This window comes from Convolutriloba macropyga, chromosome 11, assembly GCF_964194025.1.
Source record: "Convolutriloba macropyga chromosome 11, txConMacr16.3, whole genome shotgun sequence".
Taxonomy (NCBI): domain Eukaryota; kingdom Metazoa; phylum Xenacoelomorpha; order Acoela; family Convolutidae; genus Convolutriloba; species Convolutriloba macropyga.
The window spans coordinates 4,601,575-4,624,215 of NC_134478.1; the positions used below are offsets into that span (position 1 = coordinate 4,601,575).

At 34.2% G+C, this 22,641-nt stretch overlaps 1 protein-coding gene across 1 annotated transcript in view; it reads left to right on the forward strand.

Moving 5' to 3' along the window:
• The window catches only part of LOC142349344 (uncharacterized), a 28,776-nt gene extending 9,675 nt beyond the window's left edge, over positions 1-19,101 (forward strand). Inside the window, exon 3 of the mRNA XM_075400824.1 lies at positions 18,024-19,101. Coding sequence (XP_075256939.1) covers positions 18,024-18,721 — 698 coding nt within the window. The 3' untranslated portion in view covers positions 18,722-19,101. The remainder of the gene's footprint in view (positions 1-18,023) is intronic.
• Positions 19,102-22,641: the final 3,540 nt, after the last annotated feature.

A 22,641-nucleotide genomic window follows, 5' to 3' on the forward strand; every position in this document is an offset into this window, starting at 1 on the left:
GAAAATTCAATTTTACATTTTTGACGCTCAAAATAAGGCTGAATTGAACATATAAAAATCCTTAAAAGGCATGGATTATGGTTTTTAACGGCTTCAACGCCCCTTTCTCGATCAATTTAATTGAATTTTGACATTTGTATTAAACTGTTGTTTTTACTTTGTCTTTTTAATCGTCCAAAATTTCCTAGATTTTGAAAGATCTCATTGGTTCTTTTATGAAGGAATAAAGGGGCATAGATTCTGATTTGAGTAGAGAGCTGATGGCTTTTATGACTTTGAAAACAATGATTTTTAAAAATAAAACAAAGTTTATTAACTATTTTGTTCTTTTTTGCCTCTTTGTTACCTACTTTCGTTTATTACTGGTAACATATGACATTATTATCGTCGAGGGAAAGTGCTAGCGTAAAAAATCTAATGTTCTTAAAATTTTTGTTTTTAATTTACTGGCTTCGCCAAGGGACTTTTGCAAAAAATTCAACTAATTTTTGATTTTTACTCAAATTCGACGCTCTTTTTGTAGACGTCAGACATATTCTAAATAATTAAAGCTTTTAAGTGCTTCCTTTGGACGAATAAACGAACCTATTTCTTTATTTAGTTTTTTAGATAATGGTTTTCACGACTTTGAAATTAATTGTTATCGAAAAACATAAAAGTAAGAATTAGTTTAGCCCTTTTTTCTCTTTTTTTTTGTGTAATTGTTACCTATTGTTGGTGTCACTTCAAATCAGCGAAAAAGGCAATCAGACAGCAAGAAATAACATTTGAAGCTGAAAAAACATGAAATTTGTCAGAACTCAAAAATTGTCAAAGTTTTACAAAATTTTACAAGATGGGACCGAAAATTGGTACCCCCTCCCCACGAATTTTGGAAGGGAGCACCAGAGCAATCCGAGGTTATAGCAAAAGGTTAGGGTAACATCTAAGCTATCCATGGACCCAACGAACGTTATGGCATCAAACCCGGAAGTGTGGCTTTTAGCTTTTATATTGTGCAATATTAGCATTTTTCAATATTTTGTCATTTATTGTTAAATTTCTTAAGTTATCTATTCTGTTATACTTTGGTTGATAATTAATGGCCAAAAACAATACATTTGGGGCATTTGGTGCTACGTAATGACCATCAGTGCTTATCCCAGGCTGTTTTATTTTGGCTCCGTTGAGGTTCTTGAGCAGCCGCAACACCTATTCTCACTAAAGAAAGCTGGCATAAAACTCATCCTCTTCTTTCTACTGAATTAAAGTTTAAATTTTTTGTGCGTTAGGTTATGTTTCTCCGGCTTTGATACTAGATTGTTTTTGAGTTCTTGGTGTTGGCACTTTATTCACGTTTTTTCTCGTTTTATCACATTCTCACGTTATTGAAAATTCACTTTTTACATTTTTGAAGCCCAAAATAAGGCTGAATTGAACATATAAAAATCTATAAAAGGCATGGATTATGGTTTTTAATGGCTTCGACGCCCCTTTCCTGATGAATTTATTTGAATTTTGACATTTGTATTAAACTGTTGTTTTTACTTTGTCTTTTTAGTCGTCCAAAATTTCCTGGATTTTGACAGGTCTCATTGGTTTTTTTATGAAGCAATTAAGGGGCTTAGATTCTGATTTGAGTAGAGAGCTGATGGCTTTTATGACTTTGAAAACAATGATTTTTAAAATTAAAACAAAGTTTATTATTTATTTTGTTCTTTTTTGTCTTTTTGTTACCTACTCTCGTTTATTATTGGTCACATATGACATTATTATCGTCGAGGAAAAGTGCTAGTGTAAAAAATCTAATGTTTTTAAAACTTTTGTTTTTAATTTACTGGCTTCGGCAACGGATTTTCGCAAAAAATTCAACTAATTTTTGATTTTCGCTCAAATTCAACGCTCTTTTTGTAGATGTCAGACATATTCTAAATAAATAAAGCGTTTAAGTGCTTCCTTTGGACGAATAAACGAACCTATTTGTTTATTTAGTTTTTTAGATAATGGTTTTCACGACTTTGAAATTAATTGTTATCGAAAAACACAAAAGTAAGAATTAGTTTAGCCCTTTTTTCTCTTTTTTTGTGTAATTATTACCTATTGTTGGTGTCACTTCAAATCAGCGAAAAAGGCAATCAGACAGCAAGAAATAACATTTGAAGCTGAAAAACATGAAATTTGTCAGAACTCAAAAATTGTCAAAGTTGAAAAATTTTACAAGATGGGACCGAAAACTGGTACCCCCCAAATTGGGAAGGCTGGGAAATGAGTAATGTTATAAATGACATTTATTTGATTATTTACCTTAACCAATTGTTTGAATAGTGCAGCCATATTGTTTTTAAAACCATTAGAAATTGTTACAAAGAGCAGTTGGCTCTCAGATTAGACTATAATTTGATTCCTCATCAATTTTAGTTTTTTGCTTTAGTTTTAATTTTTTTAAAGTTTTTTTTTTGTTAATTTTGTATTCTTGACAACTAGCTATATTACTAACACTGACTGAAGCCTTAAAAATTTAACCAGATTGAACATTGGTTATCACTAAGGGTTTTCTTAGCTTCAATCAGTATTTAAATTTTCGGTCCTTGGGAATGTTCGAACCACTATTTGTTTCGACGAGATTATTAGTCCAACGAACCTCGTGAAGAACCAGGACAGCGTAAAGCTCGAAAAAGAATCTGTGGTATTTCGGTTCTGCTGAGATTCTTGAGCAGCCGCCACACCTATTCTCATTTAAGAAAGCTGGCAGACAATTCATCCTGTTCTTTCTAGTGAATTGAAATTTATTTTTTTGCGCGTCAGGTTCTGTTTTTCTGGCTTTGATACTAGTAGATTGTTTAGAGTTTTTGGTGTTGGCCCCACTTTTAACGTTTTTCTCTCGTTTTGTCAGATTATCACATTATTTATTGTTCCTATTTTAAATTATTGGCGCTCAAAATAAGGCACAATTGAACAAATGAAAAACTTTAAAGGCATGGATTATGGTCTTAACGGCTTCGGCTCCCCGTTCTCGATGAGCTTAATTGATTTTTTTCATTTGTTTTAAACTGTTGTATTTACTTTGTCTTTTTAGTCGTTTGAATTTTCCTGGATTTTGAGTTGTCTCATTGCTTTTTTTATGAAAGAGAAAAAGAGCTCAAATTCTGATTTGAGTATATAGCTAATGGCTATCATGACTCTAAAAACAATATTTTTCAAAAATGAAGAAAAAAATATTAATTTTTGTTCTTTTTAGTCTATTTGTTACCTGGTCTTGCTTATTACAGGTCACATATGACCAAATTGGTGTCAAGGAAAAGTGCAAGTGTACAATATCTAATGTTTTTAATATTTTCGTTATGAATTTACCAGCTTCGGCACCGGTTTTTTGCAAAAAGTAAACTAATTTTTGACTTTTGTCTAATTTCGACGTTCCTTTTAAAGACGTAAGACGTAATATGAATAAATACAAGTCTCAAGCGCTTCCTTTGGACTTATAATTGAAACTAGTTAATTATTTGGTTTTGTAGCTAATGGCTTCACGAGTTTGATAAAAATTGTTTTCGAAAAATCCAAAGTATTTCTTATATTCGCCCCTTTTTCTCTTTCTTGTCTACTTATTACCTTATCTCATTAAAGAGAGCTGGCATCCACTTCCTCTTCTTCTATCTACTGAATTTAAATTTGAGCTGTTTTGAGCTTTAGGTTTCGGTTTTTTGGCTTTGACACTACTAGATTTCACAAATTTATTTTTATTTTTTGCATTGGCCCACTATCCACGTTTTTCTCTCGTTTTCTCACATAATCACATTATTGAAACGTCACATATTCCATTCTTGGCTTTCAAAATAAAAAGCATAATTGAACGTGTAAAATTATTTAAAGGCATGGATTATGGTTTTGACGGCTTCGATGCCCCTTTCTCGAAGAAATTGAATTTTTTTAATTTGTCATAACCGTCGTATTTACTTTGTCTTTTTAGAAGTATGAAATTTCCTGTATTTTTACAAGTCACATTGACTTTTTATGGAGGATTATATGAGCCTATATTCCATTTTGAGCAGATAGCTGATGGCTTTCATGACTTTGAAAACAATTTGTTATCTAGTGTCGTTTTTTACAGCTGACATATGACATTATTGTCGTCAAGGAAAGGTGCAAGTATACAAATTCTAATTTTTTTTACAAATTTTGTTATGATTTTAATGGCTTTGGCACAAGTTTTTTGCAAAAAAAAAAGTAAAGTATTTTTTGAAGTAGAGATATATATGTGATCAAAAAAACGTTGGATGTTTTCAATTGCTATCAAATGGTTTTGATTACTTTGAAACCAATTGTTTTCAAAAAGTCAGCAAATTGGCCAACTTATGGAGTGATCCCATATGTTTTCTAGTGAAGTACAAAAGCTTTTGTTTAGTTTCAGTTTTATCCTTGCTATTAAGTTTTTTTCAATGTTTTGAATGTAATTAATGTTTGTTGTTTTTATTGTTTGGTTATGTTGTTCGTCTTGACTTGATTTCTTAATAATGGCTGATCTCAACAATCTAATGCGGCATTTTTTACTCCACTGAGTTCTCTGCGTTGGAGGCGATCTTTTTGTTCATACACATTCTGTTTTGAAAAACACTTGAATTTTCGGGGTTTTCTATCTGTTCCTCATTGATAGAGATTTACGCCAAAAATGCGGATGAGCGGGGTTCAAACTCTATGTGCGAAAGCAAATTACCGAGTCTCCTTGTTCAATTAAGAGTAAAAATTAGTTTTTGTTGATGACAACTCGAATGTACAAAAACAATTTGAGACATTTTTCATGTTCAGGTCGTGAAATTTTTGCTTGCATGATATTGGAATTGTAACTGCTCAAAGATTTTTCAGCTTAATAACACTCAATTCTATTCTAATTGATTCCTGAAAATGCTGTAATTGAACTAAAACTGCCCCAAAAGTTGAGCGGACTGAATTAAACGTATTTTTCAATGAATTTATCCTCACTCTTTGGTCAAAATAAATATTGAGTTTAAGCCACGAAGAAATTTTGTTCTGTTTAACCCACACATTTGATAGCTATGCAACTTAAACCAGTAGAAATACAGATGAAGTTCTGTTTCTCTTGGACTGCTTCGATTCTGCGTCGATGTTCTATTATAAAAAATGCAAGAACCGCAATAAGCAAAAAAAATAATTGTTCGTAGTGCCATTATCATAAAATGGTAGCTAAAAATTACATACATTGTACAAATACTATCAATTACAATTTGCGACACTACAAGGTCGCTCATCTGGTTTGTTATCAGGCGCCTTACGGAAGAGTTGAGCAATTTCAGTTGAAATAATCAAAGAAAAAAAGAGTGTTTAAAAATGAAGAATTATCCTTTTTAGTAGAGTTTAACTATTGAAGAAACAGTGTTTGTAGCAACCGATAATTTTTTTGCTCTAATGGACATGAAAGGGTCTGTCTAGCGAATTCTGGTTACAAATTATTTAAAGATCCAAATTTGTATGGCAAAATCTTTTTAGGTTTGCTTCTATTATTGTTCTAACATCTTCAATAAAAGAATTGTTATAATTCAGTGCCATTTTTAGCATCATAAGAGCTTTACATTTCAACGAATTACTATCGAAACTTTGTCTGCCAATTTGTACATACTGACCTCGAGTTCTCTTTTTTATGACAGGGCTTCTATGCTAACCAAATCTCCATAATGGCAAAATTTACTCATTTTCCGCTAGTCAATCAAGTAAACTAACTACTCTTACGAGTAAAAGGGGAAAATAGTGTTTATTTAATTCCAAGAAATCCCTGGTTTTTCATGTCACGATCATTTCAACTCAAACTCTTTTTGTTCACCAATATTGAGTTAAATACGCTGTTGATATCTCAATTTGATGAAAGGTTTTTCTTTTCCTCAATCTTATCAACTAATGACACTTTCTAATGTAACTTGCACACCTACGCTGTCCAAATTTTTGTTTCTCAAAATTTTCTTTTCTTTCCTTTCATAAATTGGATCGAATAATGGCTCTTCAGAATGAACTGCGGGCCCGACAAATATAAGTTTTAACTTTATCGGCTCCACGATCATTATATGTCATAAAGTTTTTTAAAATAAAACTGGCAGAATTATGCTGCTCAAAATTCCAAAATTGAAATGTTTTCCACATTTGCTTGCCTCAGTTTTTATTATGACTCTTAATAGATGAACGGCTGGACCTATGTTACCCAAATTTCCATAATGACAAATTTTAATAATTTGGTTATTTACAAAAATTATTTGATTTAACAGCTTTTTTTTTGAAACATGTAAATTACTCAGACTATAACCCTAAGGTTAGATATCTACATGCTCTAAAATGTTAAATAAATTAATCAGCATTGTTATTAATATAGTAATCTTCAAATTGTGGCTGTTCGTTTTTATAGGTAAAAATAGGATTTGAAGGCTCCTATTTGTCTATTAACGGGTACTTTCCTGTGTTGATCGAGCAAAAACTCGGTTAAAACATTTTTAAAGCAAGTTTTACTGTTAAAAGTTCTTATTGAAGAGGGCAATTTGTTCCATTTTTGAACGCTTTTCAAGATTAAAGATTTGTTACTCCACTTCGTTTTCGTTTTTTTTTATAATAATTTGATTTGTTCTGTTGTTCTGTCTGGCGTTTTGGCGACTAGTGAACATTTTAAAATTTTCGGATGTTTCCCATTGTTTTATATCTGTTTGTAGCTTCATTAGGCTAACTTTTGAGATAAACAATTCGGCTGGTAGGATACGATCCTTAATGAGAAGATCAATGGAGTGGTCAAATTTTTGACAAAAATAACAAACTTTTATTCCCCAGTTAATTTGCCTGTTTATGCGGTTTATGTTTTTCACTGTAAGAGTTTGGAGGAATACTCCACTGAAAGAGAGATGAGAGAGTACAACTGACTTGAAAACATCGATTCTTACTTTCAAAGGTATTTGATTTCTTACAAGATACAAAGAACGAATTGCATTAGCCATTTTGCTTAAAACTGTATTCAGGTGATTTTCAAAGGTTAAGTTTGAATCAATTTGTACTCCCAGATAACGACATGCATGAGCTGGTTTGATAACTTCGCCTTTAAAAGAAATTTCTGGATCCGAATTAGTATGATCTGTAAAGAATAACATCTCTGTTTTATCGGCATTTAATGTGAGTTGATTCTCTGTCAGGTATTTGTCTGTTTGTTCTAATATTTTTTCAATTTTTTGGGGAATATTTTCATTACGTTCAAATTTGCATATAATACTAGTGTCGTCCGCAAATTGAACAACATCATTTTCACCTTCCAGCTTTTCAGAAAAATCGTTGACATATAACAGAAAAATAAGAGGTCCTAACACAGTTCCTTGTGGTGGAGCACTTATTCATAATAATGCGAACTATATTGAAAACAGAACGTTTTGGATTTAGTTTAAATTATTGTTCGAAACACCATAACGTTGTAACTCTGTGCTGTGAGTTTAATCCGAGTTTAAGTATAGTGGACCAGCAATTTTCCATGCTTCTTGTGACTTTATAGGGGTCTTTTTTGCTGCTAATTAATTTTGGCTGGTTATCTCTGGTTATCCTTGAAACCTCTGGTTAACAATGATAATCTCTGAAAGTCTAGTTTCTTTTCATAGTGCTCATTTACTCTGCTGCTCTGTTGGGCTCAGAAAAATTCTGAAATTTTTTTGATTTTTAGATACTTGCAAATGACGTTTTTTTTTAAAAAAATCAAGTTGGTGAAGCACTACAATTGTGTTTAAAAAATGTAAATTAATCGCTCTCTCCAAAACAAGGTTTAATATTTATTTTCTATTATGCAATTTTTTTGCGAAACCATCCTTAACAATGGTTTCAATTGGATCGTTCGACCCTAATTTTAGCGCTTGTTTTTTCAGTTTTTGCTGGTTTGTTCTCAGCGATTTTTGTGCAAATTACTTTTTCCTTCATGCAATTTAGGGCTAATCCGGCAATATGCCTATGTTTGGATTTGCGTTGAATTATGTTGAATTTTTTTCATCGCCTTTATGAGAAAAATGTATGCCTCCACAGAACGTCGCACCCCGTTATGATAATTCTAGGCTGCTTTTTTAACCTTTGCACCACAAGACATATTGCTCAGTTGAAATTTTTGATTAATTAATTGAGATTGCGTCTTGAATATCTATTGTTCTATCTAAATTTATGGGCGATTTTGAAGCAAGGAGAACAGACAGTTTCGTGGGAAAATTTAGAAGAAAAACTGTATGAAATTTGGAATGAAGTTGATGCAGAGGTCGTAAGAAACATGTATAAAAACTATACAAACCGTCTTCTAGAAGTTAAAAGAGCTAAAGGTGTAATGATGCGTTATTAGAGAACAAATTTGAACTCAAACTGTTATATTATTTGATGTTGGTATTGCTTTTCAGGTGTAAAATTTTCAGGTGTACGTACCTTAGTAAAGCACGAATTGATAACTTGCAAGAATCTTGCAAGATTTTGAATTCACTTGGAAGACAATGCTATATATATTTTTTCGAAACAGAAATTTAACCATCAAAATTATTTCAGAGTAGGAAACCTCTAAATCCAAAATTTTCAATACCATATTTGTCGAATTTTTTCAGTTGGGAAATACACTATAAATGAAGTTAACGAACTAATTCACACTTAAAATTCAGAAATATTTTTTGCTCGTTAATTGGCACTGAAAGTAAGTTTTGGTTAAGTTGTTCATATCCACGAACTTTCGAAACTGAAATGCTAATTCGAAACTGAAAAAATTAAGTACCCTTCCAAATGAATTCAAAATCTTGCAAGATTCTTGCAAGTTATGAATTCTTGCATATTCAGGGTAGCTTTTTGGTACCATAGTGTATTCAAGATACAGTGTATGTAGAGATTCAAGGTACGTAATGAATTTTTGTGGTGAATATTAATTATCATCACTTTAGCAGTGAGATTTAGACAAATCTGCGTATTCATCGTAAATCTTAATTTTTTTACCGCTGAAAACCTGACAAGGGATCCACAATTTGCTATAGAATCGCTGCACTTTCGCTGGTTCCTCATATCATAGAATTCATTTTTACAATTGAAGCATTTCCCTTGTGAAATGAGACAACTATGGTTCTCTGTGTCATCTATTGAATGATTCAGCTTGATTTGCTGTGACTTGTTGTGAATCAATCAGTTTTGTTTGCCAAATTTTTTAAGCACAGTAATTTCATTTAACTTCGACGAAAATCTTGGATAATGGATCTCTCTGTTTAAGCCCCCATTACGTTATGCACACCTAGTGACAGAGCACGTGCCACGGGGAGGGGTGGGGGCACACACGGAAAAGTTCCCAAAATTGCAGATTATTGATCCGACCCCTCTTGATCTTGAGGGGCGAGGAACTATATACTCAAATGGATTTTTTTGTTCAGACAATTTTGGCCGATCGATATATTCATCGTAGAGAGTTGAAACTGGTATCATTAGAAAGCTTGTCCAGCGTAGAATATGGAATTAAAAAGATCCTTTTGATTTCCGCTTTTTATATGGAGTTATCGAGATTTAAACTTTTGAGAAAATAGAGTGAATTCCGTTGATTTTAGTCACATTTTCCGGAATTTTTGACTAAAACTTTGCTAATTTTGCTAAAATATGTTAAAATTTTTTAAGAAAGTGTTGCTGATTTTATTTTTAAAGACAAAAAAAATTTTGTTGGCAATTTCTATTTAGTTTTTGTTTAAAAAAATTCTGGCTAAATATTTCAAAATTCAGATTTTTTCATCAAAAACAGCACAAAATAAGTTTCTTTAGTCCACTTTTATTAAATTTGCAGGAATTACACCCAAACACCACTAAAACACTTTTTAGTCTCAATAAGGGGCTATTTCTATTTCAACTTCCGTTGCGAGTGCTCCGTAATTAAATCTTTGCCGTTTTTGCTAACTTTACTCGTTGATTAGCAAAAATGCAGCATTTATTTTTGATTTTTAACTAACAAAATATCTATATCTGTAACGTTCAAAAAATTGTTTGTTTCTAATACAAACAGCATTAGCAAATCTAGTCTTGGGCCAATCTTTGACTCTTACAATCCAAAAATAATTCGGATTCTGATCAGACGATCTTTTTTTAGATGGGTTGATATTCTGATATTATGAGATAGCTGATGGCTTTCATGACTTTGAAAACAATTTTTTTCCAAAATAAAAGAAACTTTTTAACTTTGCCATTTTGTTGCTTTTATTGTCTGTTTGTTGCCTAGTCTCGTTAAATATAGGCAAAAAATGTAAAATTCGTCGAGTGAAGGTTTCAAAGGGATTGGTGTCACAAAACCTAATGTTTCCAAAGAAGTCGTTATGACTTTACTGGCTTCGATACGGGTTTTTCACAAAAAAAAATAAATTAATTTTTGGTTTTTGTCATTTTTTACGTTCTTTTTGTTGATGTAAGATGTATTCTGGATAATTGAAGCTCTCAAGGGCTTACATTGGAAGAATAAATCAACCTATTTAAAAATTTTATCTTGTAATTAATGGCTTTCATGTCTTTGGAAATTTTTTTTTCGAAAAAAAAAACAAGTTTTATTTAACTTTGATTTTTTTCCTTTTTGGTCTACTTGTTGCCTAGTTTTTTTTAAAGAAAGGTCACATAAAACAGTAGCGGTGTTCAAAAAAATGCAATTGAACATATTTTGGGGCCAAAATTTGACTTTACGGCTTCGAAAGCGTTTACTGGCAAAAGTTAACTGATTTTTTGTTTGTTGTGTCTTTGTTGATCTTTTTGTAACCACATATAAATTCAATACTGACAGTTCTTTATTCCTATTTTTATAGACACTGTTAACCTATGGGATATATTAGTTGATTTCTAATGGTATTCATTGATCTGAAATTAATTGTTTTTTTTAAAAAACCAAATTTTTCAAAGTTACTTTTTTTGTTCCTTATTGTCTTATTGTTACCAAGCCTTATTATCGACTGGTCCCATATCTTTTTCAGTGAATTATGAGTTATTTTGTTCAGTTTCAGTTTTATCTGACGCTATTTTGACTTTGCTTTTAAGTTTTATTTCTTAAAAGGGATGCGGTACGGTTGTACCATATTAAGTTCATGTTTGATTACTTAGTACTAAATTAATTTAAGTTTGCCCTTGTCAGGCTAAAAGTAATATTTCACATATAATCTATTTACCGTCGACTAATAAGTCAACTTTTCAGTTTTGTTCATATCTCCCACTTTTGATTATTTATTCATTCTCTAGAATCTCATCATTGAATTCAGTTGCTTTAATCTACTCTTTTTTACACTAAGAGCGATCCTATCGGATTCGAAGAGGAATTCCACACTCAATCATTTTGTCTGTAATCGCATCACAATTGCAAAGTAAATCTAAGAGTGGTAATCCCACAACTAGTAAAACTTGGATTCGCACCTCGAATCCAATCTACAAATTCTAACTGGATTTGAGACATGAAACGTATCTCTACGGTCAGGGATATCACATGGCGCAGTCAGCAACTAAAGAACGTGCACTCCTTGGAATCGAGCCCTTCTGGGAAAAACCAACACTTGAACCTCCATTGGGATGGGATCGATGGCAGATCATGCTGAAATTAGTTATCATGACTAAAGAAGGCATTTCGTTTGACATTCTTCTTGGAGATCCGCCAGACAAAATTATTTTACCTCCAGAGCCCATATATGAGGCTGACGTTGAAAACAGCACAACTCAAAGCGAACGAGGTCAACCAATCCGTAATGAGCAGTTGAAGAACTCGTGGTTAAACCATTGTCAGAAAATAGAACTCGTAGGTATACTATGTGGTGAAAAACCCTGGAAATATTGTGATAACAAAGCCGTCTCTTTAACGTATCTCAGTTTGGGGATGTAGGGTAGACGAATATTTGGTTCCCAAGAACCGAATATCCAGATTGATCGAGTAACAACAAAGGCTCTCTGGGAAACTCTTGATAGAGTGTTTACTAAACAACGAAACATCACATTTGATCGTTACACTTTTCTCACTAGAAAGCAAATGAAGGGAGAGACTGTAGAAAAGTTTTACAGTTGCCTTCGAGAAATATCTTTGAATTGCGATTTAGGAAGCCACGAGGAGTCGATCATTCGTGACGTCTTCATAGCTAATAATCAACTCAAAAAATCAACTCAAATTATCTGGATCTCCAGCTTCGACAACTACAAATGAAATTACAAATCAGGCGATAAATAATGTTCAGGGATCGTGGAATAGATCACGAGCGTCGACAAACCAGTTTGTCAAGCCAACAATTTGTCCAAATTGTGGCTATGGTTGGTCCCCATTTCATAGACAAAAATGTCCTGCCCATGGCAAAAACTTTAAAAACTGCGGAATCGCTAATCACTTTGCAAAAGTTTGTCGAAAATCCAAAGAACCTATTAAACCCAAACCCAGAGTAAAATATGTAGAAGACTCAATTTCAGAGGCGGCTACAGTAGGTACGTCAGCAACAGCGGCCGACCAAGTCAACAATATAAATAAACTTCTACAGCAGCAGAGCATCTACGAAACGAACTACGACTCGGACTACGATGATTTCGATGATAATTGTGTAGCGGCGATTTCAATTCAAAATAACGTTCGTGAGGTGGAACCAGTAAATTTAGAAATTTGTGTCGGGAATACTAAAACAAAGGCATTGGTGGATTCGGGAATCGTGTGTACTATTGTAAACAAAAGTCTAGCAGACAGAGTAGTGTCCGAGTGCAATGAAAGCTATTTGGTACAGTTACCAGAAATACATGATTTGAAAACTTTCTCTAATGATATAATCAAGATTGTTGGCGTGATCAAAACATCAATCAAATGTAATGATTAAATAGCCACGGGCTTTGATGTAACAGTCGTGGAAGACGGTCACAGACCCATCATTGGACGAGATCTTTTTCCGAAGCTAGGTTTTTCTCTTACTCAGTTGAAACAAGTTGCAAATATTGATCAAAACCAAGGCCTAATCAAGAAACAGATTGCATTTGATTTTCCAGAACTCGTCACCCGAATCGGTAAATCTTTAAAACATTCAGTAAAATCAACATTTCACAAATAATTTACACCTACACATCAAAAAGGACGACGAGTCCCAATTAACTTAAAACCACTAGTTAATATAGAACTTAAAAAACCACTTGATGAAAAACACATCATAAAATTAAACAGTTGTTCAGATAAAAATTTTATTTCACTTATAGTAATTACAGTAAAACGAGATAAAACAGTTAAACTAGCTCTAGATTCCAAAATTTTAAATAAATCTATCCATAAAAATAAATACCAAATGCCGAATATTGATAATTTAAATGACACGATCCAACAAAATTTGAACACATCCGCATCACAAGAAACAGCATATTTTTCAACATTGGATTTGAAGTACGCATACAGTCAACTCAAATTAGACCAGGAAACGGCTCGGCATTGTAACTTCAATATCATTAGCGGTGAGTGAACTGGAACGTATCGCTTTATTACCGGTTTCTACGGATTAACTGATATGCCAGCAGCACTCCAGAAAGTAATGGATTATACTTTAGTCGGACTCCAAAATACCTATTGTTTTCTGGATGACATTATAGTGGTTAGCCATGGTTCTAAAGAAGACCACTGAAACTTAGTCTATAAATGCTTAAAGAAATTAGATGAGGATAATTTACGAATAAACTTACCTAAATGTCATTTCGCAAAAACAGAAATTGACTGGCTAGGACATAAATTTAATCAATCAGGAATTGCACCACCTGAGTCAAAAACAGCGGCAATCGCTTCTCTATCAGCACCTAAAAACTTAAAACAATTATGATCATTTTTAGGTTCTGTTCATTACTTAGGAAAATTCATTCCTAATCTATCACAATTGTGCCACCCTCTTCGACCATTACTAAAAAAGAATACAAAATTTGTTTGGAATACTGAACATGAAACTCATTTTCAAGCAATTAAAAATAAAGTCGCAAATGCAACAAAAAATACATATTATAATCCGCACTTGGAAACGCGAATCAAATGCGATGCTTCTAGAGCGGGACTAGGAGCAGCTTTAGAACAACGCTCACCTACAGGTTGGCATACAGTTTCATTCGCGTCTCGTTTCCCCAACTCAAACGAGGAACGTTATAGTGTTATTGAACTTGAATTGTTAGGGGTTGTGTGGTCTGTACAATATTTTAAATATTATTTGTTTGGCAAATAATTAACAATCATTACTGATCATCGAGCACTACTTTCAATTATGAAGGAACATCGTTCAAATAAATCCTACAATAGTAGATTAACACGTTCGGTAGATCGTCTTTTACCTTTTGATTTTAACATCGAACATATACCCGGTGCAAAAATGGGGCTGGTAGATTACATTTCCCGCCAACCAAATCAAGAAGCAAAAGTTACAAACAAATATGATGAGGAATTTGCGGTAGCAACAATTACCTGCAATCGTGACGGTATTGCTGCAATTTTCGTAAATACCACACCACAAAATGCCAATCACAGCACTTTAACAGCGTCACTCACACACATTCCACACTTGCCTCGCATCCTCGCTTAACAAACTATTCCTATTTTCTGTCTGCCTTAAATCGTAATACAACTCAGTTGCTTCTTGAGAATTCTGCAGACGCAGCACCATTCAAATCTTGTTCAAATAATACTGTAAACTTAACTTCAATCCCTACTCATTCGGAAATTCTTACAAACGCATCACATATCCATACAATTTCCACTCACACAATGAGCAACATAACAACCAACCCACAAACTCCCCCTACACACAGCCGAGGCACGTTTCAACCTACCCCAAATTCAACAGTGAACACGACGAGATCATCTAACGAGGGTCAAAATTCACCAAACTTGTACTTGTCGAAAGAAGAAGTCTTTGAAAATAACTTAACAAAGTTATTTACTGAAGGCTTCTTGGCTGTTCTAACAAGCAAAGATGCCGTCCTGAAAGAAGTGCGTGATTGCATACTCCAGAACGACCCCCAAAAATGTAAGGAAGTGAATCCATACATGATCTCTTATTGGAGAGATCTACATGTCCGCTCGGGTTGTGTTTGTATAGATGAACGGGTGGCAATTCCCCATTCTATTCAGGACGAAATTTTGGAAAGCCTTCATCTAACACACCCTGCTAGTTGGGGAATGATAACACTCGGGCAGTACGCGTTCTGGCCGTATATGCACCGAGAATATCTCAACAAGGCGGCTCAGTTCAAGCCTTGTACTGATATTGGTAAGAATTTTAAGCCCGTTGTTCCGGCGTCTAAATGGAAACCATTGCAGACATTAACAAAACCTAATGAAGAAATACAAATTGATTTTGGAGGACCCATTACAAATGAAAAAGATCGAGATATTTATTTTCTTGCATGTATTGAGCGTTTTTCAAAATTTCCCACTGTAGAAGTATTTGAAAAAGCTGATGGATAAAACGTTCTTAAATTTTTAGATGACTACATTCACATACACGGTGTCCCCCGAAATATTAGACTAGATCAAGCACGTTGCTTAATCGGTAACGAAGTAAAAACATTCTGTAAACAACATAAAATCAACATACTAACTGCCCCTGCTAGTGATCATAGAGCTATAGAATTAGTAGAGCGTTTGATACAAACAATTAAAAGACGCTTAAGCTGCATGAAATTAGATAATAGAAATAAATCATTTACAATTAAAGAAGCAATAAAGTCAATAGTCTATCAATTACGTATTTGCAAGCAAAAGACAACAAACGTAACACCTTTCCAAGCACATTTTGGAAGAAAGCCAAACACACCACTAAAAAATATAAGTACAGTACCAAAGTCATCTGATCGCTCATATGAAAATTTTCTTCACCCCTATTTAGATGCCGATACCGTCCCAGTAGAAAGTTACCTTGACGAAAAGGGTTGGGTAACAGGTGATCGTAGTGATATCTTCATAGAAGAGGCAATGCAGAAAGCACAAGTGGATGCGGGACGCCGCTACAATGGGGATCACAACAAGTCCATTTCACGTTTCATTGTGCATCCAAAACTGAATAATCCCATCCCTCGGACCGAACAATCACTTGATCTCAAATCGGCACGCAAGGTAACGAAGCGATCCAAACGGGACCTTCTTTGATTATGGGAAACTTTGGCACCGGGTAGTACAGTCGTACGATCATCTGATACTACTACAGTTATTAAAGAACCTGAGGTACCCGAAAATTGCGTACGAAATAGTGACATCGCCAAATTTGGCACTCGCGCTGAACGCAACACTGACCCTTGGGAGTATGCAAAACGACGTCCTCTCCCCTATGAGAAAACCACGGAGGAAAAGATTTCGCAGCACACGAAAGAGCTCAAAAAGAAATTCCGTGGGGAAATAAAAATTCGTCACCGCGCGACCCAATCAGACGCGGCCTCGGGAGTCTTGTCTGCTAATAGCAATATTTCAAAGGCGATGGCATCTCGTAAACCTAAAAAGCCACAAGCAGGAGGCAAACGTTCCAGAAATACTTCTGCAACCCTTAACACATCAAATGCTTCTTCTGTTGCTGCGTCTTCAGTAACATCTTCCGCCGCTTCATCTTCAACATCCAGAAATAAAAGAACTCGAAGCGCCCCCGACTATTTCGGTTTCGAAAGTTCTGTGTGCTCAATAAGCGATGACTCTGCCGCCCCTGCATATAAGAAACAAAAGCCTGAAAATCCAGTAATTGCGACAATAATCCAAGAAGAGGCAGCTGAACCCTCTGCACCAGCGATTTATTATGAGTTACAAGTAAAGAGTCCTCCTGCACCCCCTCCAGTTGGAACATGGTCACCCGAGAGCTATGACTATGAGGAGTATACTAGAGAGATAAGCATGAGCGTCTTTGACGCCGGAAATCAAATTTAAACTTCAAACGATTAAGATCAATTTGTTAAATTGTTGCTTGTGTTAATTCTGAATTATTTAATTGTCCATTTTTAATTTAAATATGGATTCGTACCACTTGTGCGCTCATTTTGTGGTAATGTTCACTATTTATTTGCGTTTGTGTCTCATTTTCCTCAGTTAAATTTGATGCTGCTTATGTATCAATATTCTGTATGTTATTCGCACTTCGATTGTGCCTTAGTTTATGTTTTATGTTTGTGATTTCAAGTAAATGTTGGGAGTTTACATTGATTTTATTCTTCAAGCATTAGCCCCTCATTTCTATGGCCATTTCATCGTTCATATGCAGTTAATCACATTATTTACTATTTATACTAACCAGTACATATTTTACTATTATTCCAAGTTTTTACACTATTGCAGTTTAAAAATTTCTCTCGAGCAGAGGTTATGTGGTACAGTTGTACCATATTAAGTTCATGTTTGATTACTTAATACTAAATTAATTTAAGTTTGCCATATAATTCATTTACCGCCGACTAAAAAGTCAACTTTTCAGTTTTGTTCATATCTCCCACTTTTGATTATTTATTCATTCTCTAGAATTTCATCATTGAATTCAGTTGCTTTAATCTACTCTGTTCTACACTAAGAGCGATTCTATCGGATTCGAGGAGGAATTCCACACTCAATCATTTTGTCTGTAATCGCATCACGATTGCAAAGTAAATCTAAAAGTGGTAATCCCACAACTAGTAAAACTTGGATTCGCACCTCGAATCCACTCTACAAATTCTAAGTGGATTTGAGACACGAAACGTATCTCTACGGTCAGGGATATCACAACGGACATAAATTTTTTGATGTAATTATTGTTTGTTGTTGTTTGGTTTTGCTGTTCGTCTTGACTCGCTTTCTTATTATTGGCATACCTCATCAATCTAATGAATCATTTTTTTCTCCACTGAGTTATTTGCTCTGGAGACTATCTTTTGGTTCATACATCAGTTTTTTGAAAATTTTTTTTGAATTTTTAGGGTTTCCTATCTGTTCATCATTTGGTAGACAATTATGCCAAAATTGTTGATGAGCGGGGTCGGAACCTTATGTGCGATCGCACATTACCGAGCCTCCTTGTTTAATTCAAGGACTTTCTCTCTTTGAAAGGACACATGTTGCTATTTAGGACACCCGCCTTATGACATCAAGTTTTTCGAAAATGGGGGTCTGCTTCCCGGGGGCTGTCGTGGAAACGTCACTTTCGAAGTATCAAACGACGGAAACCAGTGTCTCATGGTCGGACTCGGAAAAATTCTCTACACTCTTTATTTTGCCAACGTCACTACAATTATGCTAATTGCTGTCACATTTTTTATTCTATCTGTTCGTTCCGCATACAGAATTTGGAAAAACCATCAAAGGCGATCGGAAGAATCATTTGCAAACAGTGCCAATCTGGGGCACCAAATCGCGGCTGAATTTTGCTATCAAGTTCTCAAAACAACAATGCGACTGTCGTTGACCGCTTTTATTTACGTCATTTCAATCTCACCTTTGTTTGCGGTTAACATGTACAAACTCTACGTTGGGTTCGTCGAACAAAAAGGGGTTCGAGAATTTTTCAACATGTACCCTTCAATTTCTATATCGGTTATAGGGGCTATGAATATAATATCGTATGGATATTTGAGCCCAATGTTTCGACATGAGATTGCGGTGATGATCAAGCGACGCCTCGGGAAGATTTCGCAGCCCAGAAGGTTTGAAAGCACTGTGAACGAAACTGAGCTCAATAAGACAAAGATTTCGAAAACAAATCTCTTCAACTCGAGGGCGCGTGATCACAATGTGTTTTCGCCAGAAGCACGCTCTATTAATGAGTGAAAAAAACCTCACATGACTAAATTTGATAAATGCAGTTGACCGAAACTAATCGTTCAAATTACAACATTTACGCTGTAAATTGCTGATTTGAGATAATTTTTCTCGGATCTTTTCTGCCCCCGTGTTTTCATGCCCCCCTCCCCCACTTACAAAATAAGTTTTTTATATAGTGCGTTGCTATATGTAAAAATAAACTATCGTAGCGCCGGGGGCGTAAGAGATATATACACAATAAGCATAGGGGGAGCCGAATAGATCCTGTTTCTCAATATTTTAGTTAATTGACACATGCTCATTATGTTACTTGACGTAAATAGTATCATAGCTCCTCGCGATACATTCCATATTTGAACCCAATACTTTAAAATGTTTTCCAGTTATTTTTTCTTCTGGAAGTTTTCACTTCGAGGGCCGTGCACGAAACGCCTGGACTTAGAACTTAAAGTTTGAAACTCAATAAACAAAACGAATTTCTGATGTTCTCGAAATAGTAATAAATGATGGCTTTTTTAACTAAATTAATTCAATCAAAATTAGTTGTTAAACGTTATCATATTTCACAAACAAAAATTTTACAAGATAAATTTAGATCTCATCATTACTGATGAACATAAACCAACCCACCAATTCTCCTTGTTGATATAAATGTTATTTTCATGGGTTGGCAGAACTATGGGTAAGATACAAAAAAATCATTTAAATTTGCCATAAGAATTGGAAAAATGTTCAAATAAATTGTGATTTCAAACGATGTCAGACGATATATATCTCGACGGATGTAAAAATTTTGCTGCCGATATGCGCTATTAACTCTATAATAATTGGCACAATTAAACCGGGGGATGCTAACTTACTTTTGACGTTCGATATACTCAATGACAAAGAAACGCATAAAATTCAAATTTACATGCTAAACTGCCCTATTTTAGAAGCTAATTTTAGTTCACAGTACTTCTTCAGAAGTTCAAAAAGATCTGAACTTGAACTGATTCACAATCTTGCTTACAGAGAAAATACATTTAGTTGGACAGTTTTTCGTAAGCACAGGATGCTAAATTTACAATGCATAAATTTACTTATAATTATCGAGGCATGCGCAAATTGAACACATCTAACGTGGGACTCAAACAATGCTGCTTGTGGAAAAATGGCCACACTCTACACTATTGACAAAAATAAACGCTCAAACTGCTTTTTTACACTGTAAACTGCCTGTTTTATAAGCCACTTTAGTCAACATCACTTTGGCTAATTAGTTTAGTTTCCATACCCGTTTAGTTTCCACCTCTCTCGTATCCAACGTTTTGTTTCCGCTCCTTCCTTTTTTTTCTCTTTTTCCACATTTCTGTTTGGAAAATTCGTGATCACCATTCCAAAGTCCAAGCTGAAACAGGACAAGTCCCAGATCATTTTTTCATAGACCATTTTTCCTTGCAATTTTTCCAAAAGGTTAAATAGTTTTATAAATGCCGACACAGAGAAATAGCATCTTAGTTCCATTGAACAGCATCTTTTTTTTTACGAATAGTTTTTAAAAAATAATAAAATATACCTGGAAGAGCTAGTTCTTAATCAATATTGCAGTTCTCTCCTTCATGCCTGTGTCGAAAATTTCTCATTTTCGCAGGTTGTGTTCCAGGCCCAAATTGATCAATGACCAGACTATTGAAAATGAAATGACCTCTGAGCAGATCAAAATGACCTCTGATCAGACTTTCCGGACAAAATGATCTCTGATCAGATATTCCAGACCAAGATAGCTTGTGATCAACACGCAACTCAATACTCAACTCAACACTCAAGTCAACACTCAACTCAACACTCAACTCAATACTCAACTCAAAAGCCAACTCAACACACAACTCAAAACTCAACGCAAAACTCAACTGAACACTCAACTCAACTCTCACTCCAAATGATTAACAAAAAAGTTTTAAGAAATTTGGATCTTTTTTGTTTCCGCCCCCAGATTTGTGGACATATATCGATTACGCCCGCCAAACGCACGTGCTATTTTTATAGTTAGTAATTTGCTAAATAGTAACACATAATTTGTAGTTGTGGGCATCAAAAACTCGGAGTGGGGGGTGATGTAATTATTTTTAATTAAATAATTAAGTTTGTTTAATAATTGTACAGCTCTATTTTTTATTTTTGATAACCTTTGTGTTCTGTAATTCCGTTGTTGTTGTGGTGGTTTTTGAGAGAAATCGTATGCTCTAAAACAAAACCGTGCTTTTTTTAAATTGGTTCTATTTTTGTTTTAATTAATTACATTTAATTACCTTTGGAACGATGTTGTGGAAAGATGGTGATTGGGATGAAAGAATGTTGTCTTTTCCTGTGAACGTCTGGACCCTGGAATGGCAAAAACAAATCTCGAATTTTCAATGTGGACACAAATAACACAATAGTTAAAGATATAAAAGATTACCTTTTTGCGTTGAGTAGATAAAACGATAAATTGTATCAGAGCAGGAAGTTCGTCAGATTTAAATGCGCCACAGAGCACACAGAGCCACAGAGCACACAGAGCTAAATTTGTAACGGAGCAATCTGATTGGCTAAAATTCGAATTCTGTGGTTTTCGTTTTTAAATAAAATCTCTTATAATAAGTTGTTTTTCGATTACTCAGAAATACAGAGAGAAATGGCGAACAATCCAAGCTAGCAGAGAAATGTTGAATTAAAAGTTTAGAAAATCATGCAAAAGTTTACAAAATCTATTATAATTAAATATTTTGAGTAGGTTGTCATTGCGGGTATCAATTGACGCATAATCATCACAAGTTCAACTTGCTCATGCCTTAATAATTTTGAGCAAGATTCTGCATTGTGAATTCAACAATTTTTTGAGCAAATTAAACATATTTCACGTGAGACTCAAAATACAGCTGCTTGTGAAAAACTGTCTAACTTATATCTGGAATTAATCCGTACGTAATTTTGTCAGTTTTTTTTGTAAATAAAAAAATTTGCTTTAACAGCAACATTAACATCTGCTTCAAAAAACATTAAACATCTGATGATTATGCGGCGACTGACATAAAAGTTAAAAGAAACGGCTAAAGTTATGCTAACTAAAATTGGTTTATAAAACAAGTAGTTTACCATGTAAAATTGTATTTTCTGCGTTTACTTTTGTCATTAAGTGTATCTGGGATTCTCTCAGAAAACTCGCCAGCGTAAGCAATTTTTGATCTATTGAACTTCTGACGTCAAACAGCCAAAAGTGAAATAAAGTGAAACAGCCAAAAAATTGACTAAAATTGATCTCTCAAAAACAAGTATTCTTCTATGAAAAATCGCAGATTGTGCGTTTACTTTTGTCAACGAGTGTTTACTCAGAACGTCTAGGTTACTACTTGATCATGTTTCCATCCTTATAGGCATTCACCTTTCGTCAATGAGTAGATAGTTTACACAATTTGTCAATACACCTTTTGATCGTAGGTAATTTACAACGTAAAAGGGCAAGCTGAAAGTACGGTTTTCAGTTCTGCTGACAATAGATTAAAATTCTGATTATTACGCGCTGGTTAATACCAAAATTTAAAAAATGGCCAAAATTAAGTTATCTAAAAATGACTTCAGAAACAGTCTGTTTCCCATGCAAAAGTTGCGTTTTTTAGTTTACTTTTGTACATAGCTAATTGTAAAAACTCTAAAAAAGCGCAGTTTGACGTCTAAAAATGAAATTAGAACTTTTTAGTCCTCTCAACCGGTGTATAGTTTTTTGTTTGCACATAAATGCAATGATTGCTAGAGGGAGCCAGAGATGAAAAGATCCCCAAACTAATCCCACATGTTAGTTAAACCATGAAAGATGTCAATAGAAGTTCTTATTACCACCTGCATGCCAGTTTATTTTAATAAACGTCATTCTTACATTAAGAGTTATCTCCTTAACAAATACTGAT